This window comes from Rhineura floridana, chromosome 10 (genome assembly GCF_030035675.1).
Source record: "Rhineura floridana isolate rRhiFlo1 chromosome 10, rRhiFlo1.hap2, whole genome shotgun sequence".
NCBI classification, from domain to species: domain Eukaryota; kingdom Metazoa; phylum Chordata; class Lepidosauria; order Squamata; family Rhineuridae; genus Rhineura; species Rhineura floridana.
The window spans coordinates 82350404-82369236 of record NC_084489.1 but is presented as its reverse complement, the minus strand read 5'-3'; the positions used below and the strand labels follow the sequence as shown (position 1 = coordinate 82369236).

Below are 18833 nucleotides of genomic sequence, written 5' to 3'. Positions count from 1 at the left end.
CCCACTCAACACCATCACATCGTTTAAACCTTAAAACAGAATGTTACTAAAATCCTAATCTGTGCACAATACCTTTTCTTCAGTGTTATTTGAAGAAGCCCAATTTTAAATTGGTAGAGATGTAAGTTAAGCACATTTTGGCTTTAATGTACTTTCATAAATCAGGATTGAAAAACAGAAAGTTACATACTAGAAAACCTTTCTATCATTTAGCGGTATCTTTTGCTATTAAATTCTCAAGTTCTTTCACTAGGTGTCTCAAAAACTCAACCATACGGAAGTTTGTTAATTAAATTTAATCAGAAAAACATTCTTTAATCAACTAATGTTCAGTTTAAACTTCTGACCTGAATATTGCCAGAAATACCTTGAGTATTATTAGTTCATATAGTCCTAGAGTAGGGATTGGGGGCACTCAAACCACAGAAGGTAATTTCCCATTAGTAAATGCTCTTCCCATAGAAGTTCCCAAAGCAAAACCAATCCACAGCCCTCCTCCTCTTCAGTAGTTATACATCTACCTGCACCTTTTATCAGTGAATTGCAAGAGGATTTCCAGTATCTTTTCTTGCACAGAGTAAGCCTGGCTAAATGAAGTAGCTTATGCTATCGCTGCATCCCACTCCCAAATACATAATTAGCCCCTTCAGGCAGAGTTTCCGTCAAGAACAGGGAGGATACATTGATTCTGTCCCACAGGACAAGATATATGACTTCCAGCGTCTCTCCAAGCCTCTCTGCTCTGACAGGTACGTCTTTCCCTCAAAGGCCAGTGCTACATTCAGCAGGAGCCGTGGCAGTGTCTCACGTGGATGCAGGTCTGGGCCTGGAAGGCTGCAAAGAGGGGTGGAGGATGGTACCAGGGCTCAGTGATATGTATCCCCCTTGCAGGCTACACATTGAGCACCTTTTCATTAGACAGATTCATGAACCGTTTGTGTACTAGGATTGTTCACTATTCACAATTGCTGAGAAGTTTCAGTCCTTCAGGCACTGGGTTGTTTCAAGCAGGCTGGAGTCGAGGTCACTTCCCTGGGTACTCAAACACAGCTGCAGCTCCCATGCCTGTTCCAATACACATGGAGACCACACCATACCCTCTGCAATGAGAATGCAAGTTAGCACATGGCCAGTAGTGCAATGGCAAATTCAAAAGTGCAGGGTCCCTTCATGATAGTCACACAATACCCCCTTCTCCCTTATCCCCCTTGCTTTCTGTGGTCTTGCGAGTCCACATGCCACTACAACAGTCACCCCTCAGAGCCAATCAGCATGAAAGGAGAGGGTGTGTACTGGCTACTGAGAAGAGACTTCTTAGTGGCTGAGTCACCTCCTTTCACTCTGGCTGGCTCCAATCAGCATGAAAGGATAAGGACTCTTTTTAATGGCGAACATGTTCCCCTTTCATGCTGACTGGCTTGTACATAGGGACCTGGCTGAGACCCTGCTCCCAAAGTAGTAATGGATCTACAATGCCCCACAACCCCCTAGACAACTACCCTGCACATAGCTCTACATGCCCCCATTCTTCAATTTCATCTGACATTGCCTCCCATCTGGTGTTGGTACCCAACTACTTTCAAATTCATACCCCACCACCGTACCACACAGGACAAGAGTTCACAACGCAGAGTAAAACAATCCACTTCAGCCCTCCTCCCCCAAATGCCCACTAGAATAATTAGCACGGTGGCTGCTGAATTTAGTCCCAGCCACGTGAGATACTCTGGAGGAGCATTTCCTAAACTTTGTGGCACCAGAGTGTGCTGTTAGAGCTAAGTTTAACTAAAAATTCTTGTGAGCTCAGAGTACCCAGAGGCTGCCTGATGTGTCTCTGTATGATTTACTGCTTGGACATACCAAAAATAGTGACTTAAGTGACTCAGTTGGAAATGTGGTGAGTGGGTAATTTTCATGTCCTCTAAAACTTGTGGGGTGTATGAGAGAGAGAAAGCAAGAGCATGCACCCCTCATTTATCCAAAGTTTTTGGGGAAGTCGCTTTCAACTCATTGAGTTCTGGAGATTTTCACAGGGAGAGAAGCAGGTGTTAACTGTAGCAAAACTTGTTTAGACGTGCAATTCAAGTCTGCTGTTAAAAGAGGCAAGGACAAATTAAAAAGCCTGCCTCCAAAGGCACTAACATCTACCATTCAAAGCATCACATAAAATAATGAAAAAGTTCTTTGATGTGTCTTAAATCTCTGCCAGTTTGAGCTTGCAGGAGATGAAGTTCTGTGATAGTCTAACACCTGAACAAATGTTTTCCAGCTGAGACACAAACTGTGCAACCCCTCCAACACTAGGGTAGGATAGGTACCATATAAAAGCATTGGGGGGCCATTAATACATATTTCAAAGTTAAGAGTTAATGCAGATGATTCCTCACTCACCTCTTCCCCCTGCGCTTTAGCTCATTGAGCAGAGTGACAACCTGGCGTGCCCCAGTGCAACCCAGAGGGTGCCCCAAAGCAATAGCGCCACCCAGGGGATTAACCTTTTCCATGGGGATGCCAAGCTTCTCCACGCAGTAGACAGCCTGCAGAAACACCACAGTCAAGGTCATCTTCATCTGGCCAGTGGTCTCCACTTGGGACAAACATCTGAATCACCCAACTGGACCCACCCAAATCTGCCAGATGTTTTTTAAGGACTTTTCACATTTTAAAGCAACTGAATACAACTATTTAAGTCGTCTGTTCTTATTATGTTCACTTCTGCGTGTAACAAAGAAGGGCAGATGTACACTAGAATTACCTGAATCACAGCGTAGGAAGCTGCCTTATAACATGTCAGATCAACAGTCTGATGGATCATCTGCCTCAGCACTGTCTACACTGACGGTCAGCAGCTCTCCAGGGTTTCAGGTAAGGATTCTTTCCCAGCCCTGCCTTGAGATGCAGAGGACTGAACTTGGGACCTTCTGCATGCAAAGCTACTGAGCCATGGTCCTCCCCCAAATAGCAGCATGGCCAAGGAATATGGACACCCCAGTAGATAGGCTGTACATCTAGTATTCACAACATTACAAATGTGCAGCTTTAAGAAGGGTGCAGAAGGAGTGGGGAGGAAGGGGACCCCTCTCCCCAGCCACCCAGATCAGTCTCAGGTGCTCAGTGGGGTGACAGATGCCGTGGCCAGATCACCCTCACATCAACACACAAATAAATGCAGTCCAAAGGAGTTCCAAATCTAGGGGAGCCCCTGCTGCTGCTAAACCACCCCAAATTCCATCCTCAAAATAGAAGCTGGGGTGTAGCAGGGGAGAGACGCAACGTCAATCCATGCTGTCCTCTCATCTGCTCAGAAACCCAGAACTCTGCTTCCCATTATAACTGGTGCCAATGCTGAGGGGGTTCTCTTCCCATTAAAACTCTTAACAGCAGGAAAGAGCTCTTACATTAAACCAGGTGTGGGGAACATTTGGCCCTTCAGATGTTGCTGAACTATAACTCGATGGCCCCAGGCAGCATGGCCAATGGCCAGGGATGATGGAAGTTGCAGTTCGGCAACATCTGGAGGGCCAAAGATTCCCTGCATCCTGCATTAAACACTCATCACTGAGCTGCTACATCCTCTGCCATATCTAGTGCCTGACAGATTCCATAGGGAATGGTGGATGGCATTACAACAGCACTCTGTGGAAGTGGTTTCATATAGCACTGGAACTCTACTACTAAAACCTGCTTTTAATGCCAAACTCGTTACAGAAGAAATTATGGGCAATGGCCCTTAGGTTTTACCAAAGCATGTCATCTCTGGAAGAAGCCTAAATCCATATGATACTTCGGTTGCGACAATACAGAGAGTAAGGAGACTCCTGACCCACCTCCACCCCATCCCCCAAAATGAAGTTCAACAAGATGGGCAAATCTCACCTGACTAGCAAAGGCCTCATTGATTTCAAATATATCAATATCATCCACAGTCAAACCTGCATGTTAGAGAGACGAAAAGATGCTGAAGTAAGCCTTCAAGAATATAAATCCCAACACATTTCAATGAAACTTGGGTACCTCTGCCCCTTACCCAAAACTGTGTCATTCATGCAGTTTTGAGTCTTAAAAATCTGAATGCTCTGACCAAGTCTGCTCTTCAGTGTTGAACTATCCAATGACTTAGCCTATCCTCTCTCAACCTTTGGCTTCCCATTGTTGCTGGACTACAATTCCCGTCATTCCTGACCACTAGCTATGCTGGCTGAGGCTGATGGGAGTTGTAGTCCAACATCATCTGGGGACCTAAAGGCTGGGAAAGGCAGTGCCTATTTTCTTCTAGTAAATCAACCTCAGAAAATAGCTGCTGAATACAATTACTGTGAGCTGCCTGGATAACTTTTTGTCCAACTGCCAAAAAACAAACACAGGATAATTTTATTTCAGACACAAAATTATATAATTCTGCTCTGCTGAAAAAGGATGCTGGTTTCTACAGTGATTAAGTTACCCCTTTCAGTGAAACCAGTAGCACCTTGTGTTCTCTGGGAGAGGCCAAACAGCACGGGAAAAAGTGTACAGAGCTACAGGAATGAGGAGAGTCAGTCACCCAAACAGTGGAATAGCAACTGCCTTCTCTAAGCTAAAAAATACCTAGAACATTTTCTGGGAATGGCTGGGCTTTCCACATCAACTAGAGAGAGGATTAAACAGTAGAATTACAGATACCCAGTTTAGAGTATCTAAGTCTCGTCACTTACTCTTGTATGAATCTGCCCTCAGACAGTATGTCTGCGAATTCTTAAGGACCCTGAAGTTTCACCACCATTACTTTATTTCACATTATTTCACCTCCACCCAGAGTGCAGGACATGGAATGATGGGCTCAACTTGCAGGAAGCCAGATTTCGACTGAACATCAGGAAAAACTTCCTAACTGTTAGAGTGGTATGACAAGGGAACCAATTCATCTAGGGAGGTGGTGGGCTCTGCAACGCTGGAGGCATTCAAGAGGCAGCTGGACAGCCACCTGTTGGGTATACTTAAACTTAGATTCCTGCATTGAGCAGGGGGTTGGGCTGGATGGTCTTAGAGGCCCCTTCCAACCCTACAATTCTATAATTCTACTATGGGTCTCTATATGGAGGAATAAAAAAGGATGGGGGCAGAACAGATACAGAGTAGGAAGAGGCTGGATTTTATCTGACAGAAGTCTTGCCTCTAATCAACAAGTAAAACAGAGGCGTGGCTGTTTCCTCCCTGAACACCTAATGGTACTTTTTGGCAAGGGATACAAATGGTCTGTTTTGCAGAGATGAGCAGCACCTCTTTCCTCTGCAGCCTCCCAAATGCCAGGGCCAAAGAGGTGCGTCTCGTTCAAGTATATTGGCACTTTGGGGGTACAACCTGAAAAATTAAAGTAGAAGAATCTTCCCACCATATAACTATCCCAAGTCTCCAAGGTTGCTTACCAGCTTTTTCCAAGGCCACTGGAATGGCATAGGCTGGCCCTATACCCATGACATCAGGTGGAACTCCAACTACCGCGTACGATCTCAGCACCCCGAGGATAGGAAGGCCCAGCTGCAACACTCTGGAACGCTTGGCCAAGAGAACCGCAGCAGCACCGTCACTAACTTGGCTGGAATTACCTGTGGTCAGAGATTTCACACAGCAGGCTAGGTTTCAGCATAGCTAGGAAAGTTTAGTTACGAGAATATGAGTAAACCAATAGCACAGAGCACACCACACCCTTACAAAACAGCGATACAGGAGTCCATTCCTAGCCATTGGTTAATGTGGTCAAGGGAGTTTCTATGGCCTGTTTTAATATAGAGTATACCTCCAGCTGTGCAGTTGTGATCTTTGATGCACAAATCCAGCAGCATCAGGAACTCACAGCTACTAGGACTAGGGTTGTTAACAGCTCTTTGGAGTAGGACTAACCAGTCAACAGTCTTCAGAGAGGATCATTACTGCTTACTGCTTTTTGCAGGTCTCCAAATGTGGGAATTCTAGAATCAGATATGCACTGAGAATTACAGTGGCTGCCGAACTCTCCAGTTTTCAGGAGTTGTCTGGCTACCTGTGCTTTCCCATCTAGTCTTGTTATTTCTCCTCCCCTCTCCCCACGCGTATACAACACTTCCCCACCACTCTTTGCTCCCAAGTCACAACGGAAACTTGCATGATTTCTTAAAGAGGAATTTTACCCGTTCCCTTAAATGTAGTAAAAGCAACCTAATCCAGATTATACATAGGAAGATGCCTTATACCAGGTCAGACTGTTTGTCCATAAAACCCAGTACTGTCTGCTCTGACCGACAGTGGCCTTCCCCACCATCTGCCACCTGATCATTTTAGATGGAGATACTAGGGACCTTCCGCATAAACGATGCACTCTGCCACTTAGCTATGGCGCCTTCCAAACAAGTCACTACTGGCTTCTTTTTCCCCCCAAGTTTTTCTTGCTTTATTGTGAATGGTGCTGTTAAGCATCATATACATAACAAATGAATGAGTGAGACTGGCTGGCGGATATTTCACTGATCTGCATCATTGGCAGAGATTACAAGCACCTCCAGTTGCTTCATCTCCTGTGAATTCTTGCTCCTGGTGCTTACCAGCTGTTGTGGTTCCATTCTCCTTGAAGGCCGGCTTCAGCTTCGCCAGCCCCTCCGGCGTGGTGCTTGGCCTGATCCCCTCATCCTGGAGCACAGTGATAGTTTTCTCTTGGCCCTGGTCATCAGTGAAGGTGGTCGTCACGGGAACAATCTCATTTTTAAACCATCCCATCTGCTGGGCTCGAGCTGCTCTGGAAGCACAAAGGAACATTTATACAACATTTTTCAGCATATGACTGTACTAAGCATAGGGTGAAGTCCCAAAATTAAAGAGGGGCCCAGATGTGTTTTACAGCCTCTATGAAAGACATTTTCAGGAAGTCACTTTACCTAGAACAGAAACACGGCAGCTAGGAATTGTCTGTGCTAGCTACACATGCTATCGGCTTCCAGACACAGTTCAAGCAAGGTCTGCTGCTATGTGACCCCTTCTATTTGAATGTAAGCTCCCTGCTCATGCCCGTGTTTTGCAAGGATCCCCTTTAAAATAAATATGGGGGGGGGTACATAGTGGCAGCACTTGTTAAAGCTGACGGAGCCCTACTTCAGCCCTGCATAAGTGCCAGTAGCATTAATGAAGGTTGTTCAGTGGATTGCTCACAGGAAACAGTTACTCTGCCCACCTGCAAACGTATACAGTAGGGCCCTGCTTTTCGGTGTTCTGCTAATATGGCGGCGCCAGCGGGGCGATCAGCTGTAGCGTGGGGAGCTCCAGCCAACTGCGCTCCAGATGACAGTGATCAGCTGTAGCACATGAGCGGGGAGCTCCCATGCTCCAGCTGATCGCTGTCAGCTGTAGAGCGGCAGCTGGAGCTCCCCATGCTACAGCTGATCGCTGTCAGATGGAGCGTGGCGGCTGGAATACAGTAGGGCCCCACTTTCTGGTGTTTTTCACTTTTCAGCAGGGGCCTGGAATGTAACCTGCCGTATGAGTGGGGCCCTACTGTACTGCAGTAATTCAGTAGAATAGAGAGATTCCCAATAGATTGCATTAGTACGGAGTGCTTTGGCTCAAGCTACAAGTGATGGCAGTATATCACTTTAAAAAAAACCAAAAAACCAAAACCTAACAACATTTAAAACAGGAATTGAGCCCCTCAATTGTAAGAGCAAGACAGGCAAGCAGGTAGAGAAAGCTGAAACCTCCTCCTTTCTTTGACTTGCGTTCTTGCAGTCTAACTCTCACCTCTCCCAGCCAGCTCTGGGGAAGTAAGATTCAGAAGGGTTCAGCCCTCCTCACCTTTTGCTCTTAAAATAGATCCCCACGGCTCATACTTTGGAGACTAGGGTGGACCCAAGTTTATACAAATACGGTACTCCTAATCTCAAATATTGACACAGGAGATACTCAGCTTATTGATGATACTATTGATAATTTTATTATATGATCTCAACCAAAACAAGATTATGCAGGTTGTACAAAACCCTTTTATCAGCCAGACACAGGATACCTTCCCTTTTTACTCCATGACAAACACCGTCATCTAAGAACTGACATTCCTACACCCCAGAAAAGACTGGTCCGCTATGACGTTTGCCTTACATGTTCTGCATACGAGCCACAAGTACCACCATAACATCTGCTCATGCCAGGCAAAATATTTAACAGATCTTCATAGATAGAATTAAGAGTTCAATTAACTAGCTGGCATACATAGTCAGATCAACCTACACAACCAGAGCTACGATAATTCGCATTTGGAGAAGAGGCACACAACTGCGTTCATGCGCCTGCAGAACAAGGAGGACTCCATTATTCCAGCCAGCTAAGCCACACAATAGACATAATAGTTATCCCACACAGTGGGAAAGGCTAGAGGTTCAGTTCCTGGCATCTCCAGGTAGGACGGCTGGGAAAGAATTGGGCCTGAAACCTTTGAGAGCCACTGCCAGTCAGTGCAGACATTACTGAACTAGTGGGACCAACAGAATGATTTTGAATAAAGCCAGCTTCTTAGGCTCCTAGCAGATCACATGTCAATCTGAGCAGGAAAGGGGTGAGTGGGAAACAGATTTCCTCCTCCACACGTGATCTATTGGACCCCCAAGCACGAGCAAGAGGTAGGGTGTGCATGCCCAAGCCGCTATGATTGGTGGTGCCACAGGAGCAACAATGAGCAAGGCTTGAACTCTGCATATCCTGGGAGGAAGGCCAAGTTCTAAAGGTTAGTTAGCCTGGCAGCAGCTTCCCCAGCTACACTCCAGGGAGACAACCAACCAGCTAAGTCCTTGCTGTGAGCCACTAAGTTGCTATCAGGCAGAAAGGCCACCTGGATAGAAACTGGACAAAACAGGTCATTTCATGGGGACTATACAGGACAATTTAATATGGTTTTAACCATCTGGTGTTGAAGTGACTTCTGACTACAGTCAAAACAGCACATTAAGAAACGCTGGATTCAGTAAGCCGGTCCAGCTTTGGGATGGTGGCGGCCGCATAGAGACAGGAGAACTACCAGCTGCACACGAGTGGCAGGAAGCACCCAGAAAGCAGGGGACTTGTGAATGGGAGTGGGCCAGGGTGGCAGAGAGCCAAACTCCATTTCTTTGGGAAAGGGGGAGGTGGAGGAGAGAAGGAAGCGTTTACTTTTGTTGAGAAGCCAAGGCAAAGGCATCTTGCTTTTTCCGGGAGACACCAAATCTTTCTGCTACATTCTCAGAAGTTATTCTGAAAAACAAGATTAATATCAAGTGGATTAATTCAAGGGTTCAGAGCCTCTTTGTGTCTCTTTGAACTCAATCAGCCGGCCTCAGGAACCAGTCAAAAACACCAGATGGTCCAGAACCATGCATGCTCATCACAGGTCTTGTTTTGACAACCAAAAAGCACGTTTCTAGCCCATATTACTGCAAAACTAAGCTTGTAAATATGTGGGCAATACCCAATTGGAAAAAAAGAAGGTGGAGAGGGGGGAGAGAGACTGAACAGGACTTATGTATTAAACATTTTTATATACAGTTTTCTGTAATAAGTGACCTCAAAGCAGTTTACATAAAGCACTCAAAACAATACAAATTCTTAATTTACAGTTAAAAATCACAGCAATAAACAATCACAGTCAACAGAGCAGTATCAAAGAGACCAGACCTGAAGTAACCTAAGCATAGTTACCAAAAAAAGTTGGAAAAACTAAAGTGTCTTCACCATGCAGCAAAATCCCAACAGTGTCACTGTCCTCAGAATAAGCTGTTCAAATAAAGTGCTTGCACACAAATACAATGAATTGGCTTCACTTGGTATAGAAAAAGCATATCTTCCATGTACAATTTTGACTTTTTATTGCTGGGTATGCACACGTGGCTGAACAAGATCATAATGCATATGCATCTGCCATTAGTATTTGCTGCATGCCTGTGTCCTTCCATATTATTATTCATCAACTTTACCAGAAACTCAACAGAGAACAATTTCTCACAGACACTCAGATGAAAGGTAGTGTCAAGAAAGTTCCTCTGAACTACAAAGAGAGATTAAAAATACTTACCCCATTGGGATAAGGCAATCTCTGGCTTTGCTATTGTCCATCATACGAGAACTGATGTCCCCAGGGGTATGAGCGTCTCTAAGAGACATGCTTTCTACTCTGGAGAGAGAACAGAGAGGCAGAGATACTTTTGTGAACATAATTTATATGAAAGAACCATATATGGATCCTGAAAAGAGGAAGGGGCCTGATCTTTTGACCCAAACACCTACAAACTATGAACTTGCTGCCTCAATATGCTACTTTGCCTGTGGAACCATCTAGAAAAATCACCTGAAACAGCGATTTTCTATCCACTTACCTGGAAGTAAATCCACCAAACTCAATTGGATGATTTCTAAGTAGACTTGTATTAAGATTGCATTGTACATTATCTTCTCCACTCAAATGGTATCTAACTTATCGTGTATGTATATCCCCCAGCAGATCCCACTATTATTCTGTGTTAGCCTTCCTCAACATGGTGCCCTCTAAACATTTTGGACTACAGCTCCTATCATCCTTGACCCATGATCATGCTTGCTGGGGCCGACGGCAGCTGAAGTCCCAAACATATGGAGAACACCAGGCTGATGGAATGTTGTTCTGTGCTATCACTCAGGACTTTGAACACAAGTCTTATAGATCTCAGTTCTACTTACATGAACTTTGAAGCATCCTACTGAAATCAATAATTTCCAAGCAACTGAGTCTTGAAGAACAGCATTAGAAGCCAATGTAACAAAGACTATGTGTTTTGATTAAGCCTTCCGACCATACTCCGTATCATCTGGGACAGACTATTAGTGATATTTTCTGAAATGCTCCTATGTTCCTTCTTAAAATATGCATTTAATGAGAAGTTGTGCATGCCACTATACCCTGCTTTCGCAACACCATTCAGCCAAAGGCTGTAGCAGCCACAGTTGCGTGGTGTATGATCAGGCGACCCATGAGTTAAGTTGGTTGTCAAATAGCCTCACCAAAACTAATAAGCCACCGGACGAAATCAGGGGTTTTCAAGAGAACAGCTTTTCATGGTTGCTGGGCCAGTTGCCAGCCCCAGACCAAAAGAGAATAAAAGGCTCACAGCACTCCAGAATCAACCACCTCTTTTATTCTTTTTCTTTTTTTACTTTCATGGGTAGTATATCTGCCAAGTCAGCAGTTCTGAAGTCTACATATCTGTATAGGCAACAAAGCAGTTACTAGCTGTACGACAAGCCCTTCCTAGCAGTAAAGGATCAAGGTTTCCAGGCAGGCTGGTAGAAGGTTAGCTACAGCAATTCTCTGTATAGCTTTAAAAAGTGGGCTGAGCAAGTCTTTTCCGGAGCAACTGTTACAGCCACAGACAGGGGGCAATGCTTGGCTTGCATTGCTCAACAGGAACTCAAGGGCAAAGTGCTCAATCCAGGAACCCACAGCTTTCAACCTTTCTCCTACATTTTTCTGACACAGCATGTGCAAGCCACATTTCTACAGCACATACACATTACGACCAAACTAAAACCAAGCTATGAAGCCTAGCAAAGGCATGCTCCGAAGTATAAAACTGTAAACATGAACACACACACTCCCCAAATATTGATCTAGCCAAAGGAATGGATTTTACACGCATTCAAGAAAAGAACCACTCTTTTCTTAATACAGCACTTGGATGCCCAAAGAATGCAAGCTGCTCACTTCCAAAAGGCCGTGAAGAAGGTCCGAAAATGAAGGCTAAATAATGATCTCACCCAGCAAGTCCAGGACAGGAGGCTCATCTGAATACCCCATCCAGGGCCAGCACCAGGCATGCTGGGGTCCTTGGGCACCAGCATGCCCCAGGCTCTGGCACACATACGCACACACACCCCACCTACCTACCTTGCCTTGTGCTCCCTTTCCGCGATCCGTGGCAGGATTGCTGCTGTGGATCGCAGGGAGGGAGCTTCCAAACCGCCAGCCTGTTCCCTCGCTCCACCTACCTCTCTCTCGTCCTTGTGGCTGCGCATGCAGGGCTGCCATTAACCAAGATGGCAGCAGAGGTTTCCCTAAGGAGCTGAAGCCTCCGGCACCATCTTGGTTGATTGCACACATGCGTGCTATGCATACGCATCCCTGCCATCAACTAGGATAGCAGCAAAGGCATCAGCCCCTTAGGGAAACCTCGGCCGCCATCTTGGTTAATGGTAGCCCTGCGCACGCAGCCACAAAAGATAGAAGAGGTAGGTGAAGCAAGGGAACAGGCAGGCAGCTCGGAAGCTCCCACCCTGCGATCTGCGGCAGTGATCCTGCTGGGGATCGCGGAAGGGGAATGCTACTCTCTTACCCTATTGAGGGGGCCCTCAGGGGCCCCTGTAGCCCCAGGGGCCCTCACTCAGGGCTCAACCTGGCTGCCCTTTGGTGCCAGCCCTGACCCCATCCACTTGACCACTTTAAGACTTATTTTTGGAAAGCAGAAATGGCTTGCGTTCTGCCCTCCATTAGTTAATCTATTATGCTAGCATGAAGAACACTCTTAACCCTTTAACTTTCACAACCTGTCACACTGTGAAGCCTGCCATTGAACTACCAATTTACAGATATGGAAGAGAGCCGCTTGCTTGCCAAAGACCGCTTAAGGGTTTGCAGCTGAAGTAGAATTTTAAACCAAGCCCAGCCCCACAATGAAACTGCACTACCCGGTCTTCACTGAAGACCGCCATAGGAGCCTTAACCTCAACTTCTGAGAAGAGCCACTGTATGCAACAGAGATGTTAACTAAGTTCAAGAGCACATCAATGTGACTTTAATTGCTTTTGCAGCCAAAATATTATAATTTTATGATTATAAAACCATGCAGTCTGAAACCCTTGCATATTACTGCTAAGAAACTTTCCCCACACTGCACATGGATGACTGGTAGCTGGATGCTGCGTGGATCCCTCACCCTTCCTAGAACATTCTCTCTTTAGGCTACTGGTGTAGAATTTTCCAAACAAGTACAGTCAAAGGAATACCTGAAGAGGAAAGAGGTGCTTCAAGTTGGCTTTCACAAAAACTACTGCTGATAGCCACGTCAACTGGAGGAAGACAGACTCATTATCCTTGCTATGATCATTAACTCCCACAAGCACACAAGAGGCAATGGTCAACAATCTCTGCTCTACAGCCAGAGGATGGAAACCTAGGCATTAGCAGATATAAGGTGTTCATGCTACTGACTATCCTACTGATTTTCATCAGGTACACAGAGTGAAACAAAACACCGTAACAACCAGGATTCAAATTACAGCTTCATCAGGAAGAACGGCAACAGGAATGTTGTAGAACATGAATGAGATAAGTGACTGAACCGCCCTGAGCAGATTATAAGTCAAATGAAAGGGGAACATTTCCAAGCTGCATCAACACCCACTGAATGAATGCTGCTGAATGAATGATCATGAATGGTGTTGTTTTGTTCAAGCACAAACCTTGCTGCACCATTCTTAGCACTAACATGCCAAGTCTTAGCATTAGTGTGCTAGTGAGGGTATTTTTACATTCCTGAAAAATGGAAACATCAAGAAAGCCTCCCCTTCTGCACTACACATGACACAAATGCAGTGTCACAAAATCTTCTATGATCTGCAAAGACAACATAAATGAGGTTACAAACTGGTGTAGGATGATCATGCCAAAAACTGTCTTACCCACAGGCCAAGCCAATGTCGTAAGATCCATTTCTGATGCCACCTACAAATAAAACAAGTGGTCATTTAAAATCAACCCAGGTGGACTCCACACACCCCTCCTGCCAAAGTTGCACAGACAGAGGGGATTAGATACTCTAGGAACTAAACACTTCACTCCTTTCTATAAATATTTTCAAGAATTTACAAGTCTCAGTAAAGTTGATTCTTTCAGCTACCAGCAACATGAATACTCCCAGATCTTCATGGAAAGGAATGTATTGGTTCATGAACTCCATCTATCAATGGGAATCAATAAACAAACTGCACAGGGTTTCAGCTCCAGCCTGCAAGCTGTCAGTGCTTTAGAATATTCTGATCAAACCAAGTAAGACCACACTTGTTTTGGTTTCTGAAATCCCACAATTGCAGAATTTTCTGGCAACCTCCTTATTTGCTACAAAATATAAATTCTTGAGAATCTGGAGTTTTGTTTTAAACTCTTATATGTGAAAATATATTTGAAAGCATGCAAGTAACATTTGCAAAAGGCCATGCCGGGGGGCGGGGCGGAAAGGGAATTGTACCCTGCATTACTACCTCAGCCTCTCCTCGCTATATTCCTTTATACACAGCATAATACCAGCCCTCTTCTCCTTCCATTATTACATCAGATTTTCATATTCTGCAAAGCTTATTGTACGAAGATGTAAAGTGAGCAAATTTCATGCTAAACAGCAGTACAGTATTTGAATTACTGAAATGCATTTGAGCATAAAAATGTTCATGCCTTTTTGGTATGAGATACAGTCACCAGTCCCCTACTTACCAGCTATATTGATCACAGCCTGCAACCCAGATGAACACTGCCTGTTAACACATGATAATGGTACACTTTCTGGAATGCCACTGAAACAAGACACAAATAAGATAATTCATTAGCACAGCAACAAAGACGGAAAACCATCTCTGGGTTGCCAAATCATATGGATAGAATAATTTATTTTAGGGACTCTTTATTCTGAGACCGAAATAAAACTGAGACTTTAGCAAGATACCCAAGCCACTTAAAACTCCTTAATCACAGTGAAACTAGTACAACTAAGGATCCGATATGGTTTAGGCATTACAGCCCAAGCATTATAGTTTGAGAAATAGAAAGCTGCTGTGTACCATCAGATTACTGGACCATCTCACTCAGTATCATCTATGCTGATTTACAGCAGATTTCCAGGGTTTCAGACAGGTGTCTTTTCCAGTCATATCTGGAAATTAATATCTGGATTAAACATTTGGCATGCAAAGTACATGCTCTGCCAATGAGCTACAGCTCTTTCCCAAGCTGTGCTACAACAGAAAGACTCAAAGCCCCAAATAAGTGGAGAACTCTGACCCACCCCAAATAGACTTGGGGAAATGGGAATTTTTAAGATAGCAAACCGGTCTATAGAACATCATTGTGACCATGACTTAATCACCATGTCCTGGCTCAACCCAACTGCAAAAGATTTTACAAAGCCATAGAAAACAGTGATGTGGACACATTTATGATTTTTATATTGTACTGATCAGGGCTGTGGAGTCGGAGTCGTGGAGTCAGAAGCAATTTTGGGTGGAGTCGGAGTCAGTAGAAATGTACCGACTCTGACGTCCAAATAAATTTTGATTGACAAGAAGCAATTTTGGGTGGAGTCGGAGTCGGACAGTAGAAAAATAGAGGAGTCGGAGTCGAAGGTTTGGCGTACCGACTCCACAGCCCTGGTACTGATGTGTTGTATTTTAATGTATTGTTGCTTGCTGCCCTTGGAATCTTTGGGTTAAGTTGCAAATTTAACAGCAATCATAATAACAGCCACCACTAGGGCTGTGGAGTCGGTATGTTAAACCTTCGACTCCGACTCCAACTCCTCTATTTTTCTACTGTCCGACTCCGACTCCTTCATAAATGGCAAATGTATATTAATTTTTCTACTGTCTGACTCAGACTCTGACTCCTTCATAAATGGCAAATGTATATTAATGTATTAATATTAATAAATTGATATTAATATTAAAATATTAATTTTATTTTGAAGTCGGAGTCAGTGCATTTCTACTGACTCCGACTCCACCCAAAATTGCTTCCAACTCCACAGCCCTGGCCACCACCACATGAATTTTCATCAAGACCAATGGCAACATTGCCACACGAAAAAACCTTGATGCAGAAGACAGATGTTGTGAGCCATATTATCAGACTCTGAGAAGCGGCCAGTTACCCTTAAGTAAACAACCTTCTTTCTGCCCCTGACTTTTTGAAATGCAATCACAGTTTCATGACCCAATCTTAAAGACAGGTCAGGTAGCCAATATAGCCCTCATTTGTACAAGGAAGTGGGCACCCAGCAACACAACCCTAATCAATTACATCCAGGTTGTTTTACCCTCTTAACCTCGCTTGGAATTATTTAAGTTACTTAATGCAGCACTTCCCCCTTAGCCTGTGGAGTGACTCTCAAGCTCCCATCTCATCTACTATTCCTCCTCTGCCACCTGGCATGTTTCCTCTTGCACATGGAAGACCTGGGAGCAGTCATCACCACATCTCTTATCCACCCCATAATGCATGGCAAAGTTCACAGAAAGTAGGAGAGACTGAGAATGCTCCTCTTGCAAGGAGTCAAACTTTAGCATAAGCTAGAAGCCACAGTGAGTCTACGCTGTGACACTTTAACTCAGTACCAGGGAACTGATGCCAAGAGCCTTCAGTCTAAAAGTGTTAAATAGCAAAGTTCACCTTAAAAACTGTCCAATCCTTGCCATGACAGCTCCAGCACCAGGTTGAAGTACATTTCCTAAGTGCAAAGAGATTAATCCACTTTAGTTATCTGCAGTTCTGATGCCCTGCTAGATATTAAAAAAAGAGAAGAAAAAAGCCACTGAAGCCAGCATTTAAAAAGAGAACCACAGCCCATTTCCCTGCCAGAAAGACTCAAATCATTCTATAGCACTGGGCTACCAACATCAAACATTCTGATGGGGCAAAATAGAAAAAGAAAAGATGCCCAGCGTTGGAAAACTTCCAACTGAATTGACTCACCTACACAGATATCTCCCAGCTTCTCGGGGCTTAGATTTAAGTCTTTCAGGACAGCTGTCATAACTGCAGTCAGCAGCTCATCAGGGGTAGTCTCCTGTGGGGGGGGGGGGGGGAAGAGACAGGAAACAGAGAAACCAAGCTCTTTCGCTTGTGCCTCCACAATAACCTCTCTCCTTCCCCTCCACAACCTCGAGCAGCCAAAAGAGAAGAGGAAAAGCCTCTCCCCACCCAAAAAAAGGTGCTGCAAAGAGTCACCTTATAAACAGGAACACCCAACACGGTTTCAGGCTGAGAGAGAACCATCCTCAGGGGGCACGAGATTAAGGCTCTCCTATTATGGCCATCATAGCACCCCCTATGTGGGGGGTGGAGTGTGTGGGGGTGGTAGGGGTGTAATGGTATGTGTGTGGGGCGTGTGTGTGCATGGGGGGCGTGTGTGTGCATGGGGGGCGTGTGTGTGCATGGGGGGCGTGTGTGTGCATGGGGGGCGTGTGTGCATGGTGGGGGGGATTGTGGGGTGGGGGAGTGTGTGTGTGCGTGTGAAATGTGTGGTGGGGTGTGGGGGTGTCTGTCTCCCCTTCCCCCCCTTTTTTTACCTTAAATCCTCCCCGCTTGCCCTTGGCGATGGGCGTTCTTCGCCCATGGACCACCACCACATCCTCCGGGTCGGCCGCGGCCGAGCGGGCGGTCCCAGAGAAACCCCAGCAGGGGCTCGCCCTCAGCGCAGGGCCAGGGCCAGGGCCAGGGCCAGAGCTGCTGCTGCCGCCGCCGGCCAAGTGCCCGAGAACCACCTTCATGCGCTGCATCCCGGCTCCGCTGTTCTGTTCTGCTCCTTCCCCTCAGGTGGACGTACGCCCCGTCCCACGCGCGGGGCCTGCCGGGAAAACATGAATAGACACGCCCCTCCTCCGCGAAGCCATCTTAGTAAAGGCTGAGCGAGCAGCCCATAGACGTAGGAAAGTGTGAAAACGTGTACGTAGGGTAATATCTCACCCACCCACCTACCCTGGATGCCCATTGGGCAGGATGGTTAATGGACGTCGCTCTCTCTGTCCCTTAGTTAGCATCCCATGCTGTGGTGTGCGCCCACCGCGCTATTATACTTTCCAATGGAACAGGTAAAACGAGTTCGCTGTTAGACCGGAAGTGTCGGCGGCCTGTTGACTTTAATTTTTCCTCTCTCTATGGACCGTCTCCCTATATACGTGTATGCAGAAGGTGGCTGCAGGCCGCAAGCGGAGAACGGACATGCGCAGCTCCAGCCTGCCAGGCAATGTGCTATGGGGCGTGTAGTTCTCTGTTTTGTCTCCTTGGGGATGGGACTCAGGGCTGAAGTCATATAGCAGGGATGGGGAACTGTAGCTCTCCAGATGTTGTTGGACTACAGCTCCCATCAGCCCCAGTCAGCATTTAAGGATCCTGGGTGTTATAGTCCAACATCTGGAGGGCATCAGTACCACACAGGCTACCCCTGCCTTAAAAACTACCTGATGTATTGTTGTGTATCCTGTGGCCTATGCCAGATGTTTCTGAACTACAACTCCCATCATCCTTTAATGCTGGTTGGAGCTGATGGGAGTGCAAAAACATCTGTAGGGCCACAAGTTGGACAGCTGCCTGTCAGGTATGCTTTAATTTGTATTCCTGCATTGAACAGCGGGCTGGACTCGATGGCCTGGCTTAGAGGCTCCTTCCAACTCTACTATTCAATGATTCTACCCCTGGACTAACGCATCTTCAGCCTCGAATAAAGTCGGCTCCAGTTCACAGATGCACAATAAATCTGTTAGTTTTAAGGTGCCACAAGATTCTTATGTGTGTGTTCACTCTTAGGAATGGCTCATTCTGGTCAGGTGTTGAATACAATTGCTCTGCACAGAAATATTAGATCTACCTCACCCCCTTGTATTTCAAAGTCTTTGGACCCTACTGTTTACAATCTCCCCACACTTGCATTGGAACATATATAGATATCTGTGGACTTGAGGATAACCTGTCATGTATCTGAAGGTCCTATGCACTATCCATTTAAAGCAGTATCATACCACTTTAAACATTATGGCTTCCCTCAAAGAATCCTGGGAACTGTCATTTGTTA

General features: G+C 45.5%; 1 protein-coding gene across 1 annotated transcript; it reads right to left on the bottom strand.

Moving 5' to 3' along the window:
• Window positions 1–281: 281 nt before the first annotated feature.
• On the bottom strand, window positions 282–17640 carry ACAA1 (acetyl-CoA acyltransferase 1). Its single transcript, XM_061585737.1, has 12 exons — window positions 17332–17640; window positions 16736–16829; window positions 16433–16490; window positions 14486–14565; window positions 13678–13720; window positions 10043–10141; window positions 9145–9225; window positions 6558–6748; window positions 5406–5585; window positions 3877–3932; window positions 2392–2537; window positions 282–1100 (listed from the first exon to the last, which is right to left on the bottom strand). The coding sequence occupies exons 1-12, from the start codon at window positions 17539–17541 to the stop codon at window positions 1025–1027; spliced, it is 1314 nt and encodes a 437-aa protein (XP_061441721.1). The 5' UTR covers window positions 17542–17640; the 3' UTR covers window positions 282–1024.
• Window positions 17641–18833: the final 1193 nt, after the last annotated feature.